We start from the raw sequence: 6,806 nt of genomic DNA on the forward strand, positions 1-6,806 counted from the left end.
TCTTATATTGCTTAATTTTCTTTGTAGCTATTATTTTTAAGGAATGTGTAATATTCCATTGGATAGTAGTGCCATAATTTAATCATTCTCTCATTATTTTTTGATATATGGTTGCTTCTGATAATTTTCTTTTATAAAATAATATTGTTGTATCGTCATGCCTATAGATCTATCCATTTTTTTGACTAGTTGGTTAGGATAGATTCCCAGAAGCAGAATTACTAGGTCAAAAATTAAAACATTTTTATGGTTTTGATATTTCTCAAGGGTTATAAAAGGCAGGCTTCTTACAGACAAATAAGGAAGAGAAGAGTTTTGAAGAAGAGGAGAAATTTTGAGACAGAAAAGAAAATTGAGGTTATAAAAAGGACAAGAACAATCTGAATCTCAAAGTATGAATTTGAAGTCTTTTAATGAGCAATCTTTTGAATGCTGTGTATGTACAGAATCCTGTATCTGACCTCAGTCATGGAAAGCACACTCATTCTGCCTGGAAGACCATATATTCTAGCTATCACTGAAACACAAATGAGGTAGCTGGACTTTGGAGAGAACAAATCAGCAGTGAGAATTACTTGAGACTGCAGATTGTTAGGCAGGCAGAACAGAAGTGGGGAGGTGTAGGAGAGTAGACAGGCAGCTACCCCCTTCTTGTCATTGTCTGAAGAGTGTTGGCCAGAATTCAGGCCCATAGGACCATGGTTTTTAAATTTAACCTTAAAATCAATCATATGAATTTTTTTCCTAATACTGCTATTTCTGGAAATACCATGTCCTAACTGATTTTCATTGGTCTCATTTTAGCAATATTTGCTGTACTTACGAGTGTCTTGACAAAAGATGACTGGTGGAACCTTCTGTTGAAGGCAATATACTCCTTATGTGACCTGTCCCGATTTGAGGAGGCTGAGTTACTTGTTGATTCTTCATTGGAATATTATTCATTTTATGATGACAGACAAAAACGCAAAGAACTAGAATACTTTGGTCTCTCTGCTGCAATTCTGGACAAAAATTTCAGAAAGGCATATAACTATATCAGGTGAGTTTCCAATAACTTATTTTAATTAGATTCTTTGATAGAGTCTGTACATTTACTTTGACTTAGTGTCTCCTGCCCAAGAATTAATAAGCTATTTTACTTTAGCTTTCCTGTTATTTACTGGTTAATTCAGTTTGTTGGTGATTCTCAGAGGCAGTGTATGAAAGCATGCAGTCTTATATACTTAATCTCTTGTGCCTCATCCTCCCCATTTATAAAATGGGCATCATGATTACTACTGCCTCATAGGGTTATTGTGAGGGCTAAATGGGTTAGTATATATAAAGCCTTTAAATAATGCCTGGCACACATTATTATTCAGTGTTCATTATACAGCAGCTATAGAGGGCAGGGAGAAAAGATGAAATTTAAACCACTTGATTCTGTTTTTCAGTCTAAAAGTTTTGTTAAAAAGCAGAAATGATGTAGAACTACAAACAAGCAGCATTTCTGGGAAAAATCTTTAACTGTGTAAGTGGTTTTGCTTAAATAGATTGAAGCAATTTGCTCTTCCTTGGTTGGTGATGGTACATTTCACTGATAGGACAGTACTGAAGGGTTTCATTCTTAGAAATCAAGAAGGTTTTTTTTACATTATTTTTCACCCCACCCTCTTTCTGCAATTTTAGGATAATGGTAATGGAAAATGTCAATAAACCCCAGCTCTGGAACATTTTTAATCAAGTTACCATGCACTCTCAAGATGTTCGACATCATCGCTTCTGTCTCCGGTTAATGCTGAAAAACCCAGATAATCATGCCCTGTGTGTCTTAAATGGACACAATGCATTCGTATCTGGTAGTTTTAAACATGCCCTTGGTAAGTGTCCTGGCACATGGCTTTGTCGGGCATGGGCAGTGTGGCAGTTGAGAACCAGGCCTCTGGAGCAGTAATGCCTGGATTCTAACAGCCACTCCAGCATTGCAAATTATTCTTCCTTCCTGTGCGTCAGTTTCTTTGTCTCTGAAATGGAGATAATAATTGGACCTATATTTTAGATTATCGTGAAAATTAAATGAGTTTAATATAAAGTCCTTTAAAAGTACTTAGCACATATAGTAAGTGACTGTGTTAGCAATAATGATAATTATTTATTTTTCTTATGAAGTTTTGGTTTCAAAAGGCTGAAATCTTATAATTTACTTTAAAGGTCAGTAATTTTCCTTTACTTAGGCTTGTGTTTAAAATTATTTTCATTAGTTATGGGTGCATTGCTACCTGATTTTAATTTGCTATAGTACAAAAAAAGATTTAAGATTTGCTGATAGTTCATTCCTTTAGGAGAAAAGTCTTTATATCAAGATTTATTTATATAATGGATACCAATTCTAATTAAAGTAAGGGAAAATTCATTAATCATGTATAACAAAGTTCTATAATAAGGAATCAGAAGCAAACAAATAGAAAAATACCTAACCAAATGTTTAAACTTAAAGTGAGGCATGTATTTCCTGCCACCTAAAAGCCAGTGTTGCCAAGTTCACTTCTGAATTAACTGTGATTTGGTTATTTTAATACTTTCTGTTTCTTTGCGCATGGCTGGTGTTTTTATAATTGTTCAGCCAGTAACCTTGAACATCATATGTTGAAACTTTTCTTTACTGTGTGTACCTTTTGGAATTATTTAATACTAAGAAAATATAAAATAGAGATTTATTTTATTTTTCCATATTTAGAAACTTACAGAAGGTCAAAATAGAAAGTTCAAATGGCAGTCTACCATCTGTGCTGCTAGAGATTTTAATGGTGTCATTTCTTCTGGAATAGAAGCTGGAAGGAATAGAAGTTTTTATCTACATATGATAAATTATAGATCATTCCTTTAAGAAAAACTTACTTAAATTCCTTTATCTCATTTGGGTAAGCTTTGACATGAAATGATTATAGGATATATGGAATTCAGAAAACCCCAATTCTTATTTTATTATTAGATACATTTAACTTTTCTGAGGAAAGACAAAGTAGTTGCTACATTTGGGGAAACAACTCCTATAATCTAAAAAAACAAAACAAAACAAAACTATTTCTTTTTTTCACCTCCATGATCCATTACATCTGAATTTATAAGATAGATCAATTGATTTTTTATAAAAGAATTCACCAAAAGACATTCCTGCGTTGTTTTTTAAAATAGATTTAAGATCCTAAGATAGATTTATTATCACAATTGATAAATTATTTATTTTGGAAGTATTAACTCTACATGAAAATGTCTAGCTGTGCCTAAAAGAATATTACTTTTCATCGCTAATATTTAATCTTCATAGTCAGGATACATTCATGGGTAAATCCTTCTAATTTTGTTATATGTTATACATTATTTTTAAATATAAATTTGCATCTGATTGATATTTTAGAATGTGTACCTTGCATATGTTAAATATCAGTAATATTTGTTTAGCCTTAAAATATATTTGAATAAGTGTTGAAGAAATAAGAGACTATGTTCTTGTCACACCATCTGACATTGCTGTTAATTTTTTAGGCCAGTATGTGCAAGCCTTTCGTACCCATCCCCATGAACCTCTCTATAGCCTCTGCATAGGCCTAACCTTTATCCACATGGCATCTCAGAAGTATGTATTAAGGAGACATGCTCTAATTGTGCAGGTAATTCATTTGGATTTCTCATTACTTGATTTTCTTTAAAAACGAATATACTTAATATATTTGTTATCCTGCTTCAGAAGTAATACCTGCTAAGTACACATTTTGAGAATCCCCAACACCTATCCTTATGTTCTGCAATCACAGACTAACACCTAAAGGTACTCCTGGCTAAGACTTATGCAGCCATGTAGAAAAGGTACACACCCAGATCATAAGGGAAAAAGACGCAGGCAGAATCTGGGGAACTCCTGTGCAGGCTTCCTTATACTCTGGAACCCTTAAGCCCTCCAGTCTTCTAGGTCCTGAAGACTGATTCATTTTAAATTAGTTTTTAAAAATATATAATGATATATACATAAAACAATGTGCGAATATGTGAATGTGTGACTGTTTCCATATATCATCAGCAACAAATTGCTCTTTTAAAGTTTTCTTTGTTCTTATAGCAATTTGAAATTACCTTATTGTTTTCTGGTTTACTTTTTTTATAGTTCGTTTTTCTAATAAGAATATATACTCCAAGAAATCACAGATCCTGTTCGCGACTGTATCTTCAACACTTTTATGATTGCATTTACGTTTATATGTTTGATGCATGTATAGACATGTTTCTTAAAGTAGTTAGGGAAGGAAAAAAATGTTGGCTTGAGTGGGGTAGCAGGATTTAGTAAAGGATTTTTTTTTTGGTTTATTTTTGAAAATTCTATAAATTTAAAAAACATTAAAAGAGAGCCTAATTAAAATGATGCTAATTGTTAAAACTAGGTATTGAGGTTCATTATAATGTTTTTACTTTTGTATATTTGAAAATGTCCACAATAAAAAGTAAAGAAACCCCAAAAAACCCAAACCTGAATTTTTTCTTTTTTGGGTATTTGCTTGTAATATTTTGCCACACATTCCTTTTGTTCCTCAGTGGATACTTTGCTCTTTTAAGTAATGTAGGATTGTTTCCAAAATAAACAAATATGTACTGAGCACCCATGTGTCAGGAACTGGGGATATGGCAATGAGTGAGTACACAGACAGAAGCCCTCATGAAGCTTATGAAGCTTATATTCTGGTAAAAATTGATAGAAACTTTTATGAACGAACTCATTATTAAATAGTTAAATGTAGCTTTTAGGCCTGGTAGTACAAAAATTTGAATAACATCATTTCATTCAGTGTTGTTTCTTACAACACTGGATGAGATGCTGTAGGAACTTAACTCAAGTTTATATCAATTAGTCTGTGGTAAAATTGGTTTTGTTATATGTCATTTTGCTTAAAGTTGCAGAACCTATCAACGATGTCAAGTGAGGATTTAGTGTACTTCAAAGTACTTGGGAAGCTAAATTTCAAATGACTTTTATAGTTAAATAGTAGGTTTTAAATGGTTGGGGATAGAGATGAAATGAAGTGATTGGTAGATGGGATTCTGTTATACTAATCTTTCTTATGTTGTGTTTGTTAAACATTTTATATTGAAAAAAGTTTTTAAACAGCAAGTTTTATTGTAAATAGCATGATTTTAAATTGTTTTAATTTCTCATGAATCTATTTCATCATGCTTTAGGACTGTAGTTTTCCTTTGTACTACTTTAAAAAACTAATTTCCTATGTTTTACTATCTTTCCTACCTTTATATCATACTATGAGTAAACTCTTTCATATTTCCTTACTTCTCCCTTTATTTAATGTTATATAGACAATATGTACTTGGGCCCTTTAGTGATCGATGTGATAAAAATATTTGAAATATAACATAGTCAATGTAAAAAGAACCCTTTTCTCCATTTAAAGGTTTTTGTCTGTCATTTTACATAGTTTTTATATTCGATGATTCATAGTCTAAGAAATAAAGTGGATGTGCCCACATTACCTAAGTTTTTTAGTCTCTAAATATTTGAATAGTCTTTCAGTTGTCAAGGAGATTATCCTTTTAATATTGTTAAAAATTTCTTAAAATGCATCAGGTAACTCCTGTTACCATATCAGAAGACCTATAAGTTCATTTGGGTTGTCACGATCCATCTGGTATTACTATTCTTTCTTACTCAGATTTTTATCTTTCAGTTTGTCATTTTAAAATATGAAGATTTGATATTTCTCTGAGATTAAGAGTTTGTCTTCTATTAGTTAAAAGAGATCCATATTTTTCAGTGAAGTAGAGGTCATATTCATATACACGAATGGGTCCCTTTTATTATGCAGAAGTATTATGCAGAATTATTGAATGTAACTATTTTTGTCCCTAAAATGCATTAATTCTATGGAATTCATTAATTTTTATTATTTCCTTATGAAGGAACATTTGTGACCATTTATTATATAGCAGATCACCCGGCAAATAATTGCATTTTAAATTCTATACATATAAATTAGTTGATTTACTCTTAATTCTCAGTAATATATTTGTTTAATTAATTAATAGGACATTTGTGCCTTTGCAGTTTGAAACTTTCTGTGGGTAATAAAAGTTGCAGCTGCATTAAAAGGGAAAGTGAATATGGGGCAGAGGAGCAAGTTGCTTTTTGAATTCTGTGACACACAGGGAGCCTGCATTATTTCAACTGTGCTCTGAAATAGTCGATTTCTCCATAAAGCCTTAAAATCAGAAGTTTTCGGGGAAAAAAAAAACAAAAACAAGTTTTCGGGGTTAAGAGATTATGAAGGTCCTGAGAAGTACCATTTATCTGGAAAAGTTAGGTATACTCAAGTGACTTTGCTCCTGAGGATAAACCTTTCTAAATTATCATTGTAAGGGCTCAGATTTTATATTTTCTCAAGCTTTTAGACAGGTATTTCAACCATTTCTTGCCTCTAATGCCACAAAAGCCAACTTAAAAGCATAACAATAATATATCCTGTGTTCTTATAGATTATGGATCTTTGACAGCTAGTTATAATATTTGGCTTTGTTTTCTGTCCTTAGATTTAAAAAACAAAAACTTTCCTTTATACCATCAGAAGAGTTCTTGACCACACTGTGATATGACACCATAGTACAGACCTATGTTCTTTTTGCGTGGGACTGTTTCTTTTTATATTTGTATTCCTGGCACCTGGCACATATAGTCGTTCATACTTGTCAAATAAGCGAAATATTGAATTGTTTCCTTTCTTTTTGGTAGGGCTTTTCCTTTCTTAATCGATACCTCAGTCTACGTG

General features: G+C 32.0%; 1 protein-coding gene across 2 annotated transcripts in view; it reads left to right on the top strand.

Annotated features, from left to right (window-relative positions):
* GTF3C3 (general transcription factor IIIC subunit 3) overlaps nucleotides 1-6,806 on the top strand; it is a 27,138-nt gene that overhangs the window by 17,654 nt on the left and 2,678 nt on the right. For both annotated transcript variants that reach the window (XM_011369243.2, XM_011369242.2), the window contains exons 14-16: nucleotides 805-1,042; nucleotides 1,672-1,862; nucleotides 3,529-3,653. In XM_011369243.2, the coding sequence (XP_011367545.1) occupies nucleotides 805-1,042; nucleotides 1,672-1,862; nucleotides 3,529-3,653 (554 nt within the window). The remainder of the gene's footprint in view (nucleotides 1-804; nucleotides 1,043-1,671; nucleotides 1,863-3,528; nucleotides 3,654-6,806) is intronic.

The sequence above is a fragment of the Pteropus vampyrus genome, unplaced genomic scaffold, assembly GCF_000151845.1.
Source record: "Pteropus vampyrus isolate Shadow unplaced genomic scaffold, Pvam_2.0 Scaffold146, whole genome shotgun sequence".
NCBI classification, from domain to species: Eukaryota; Metazoa; Chordata; class Mammalia; order Chiroptera; family Pteropodidae; genus Pteropus; species Pteropus vampyrus.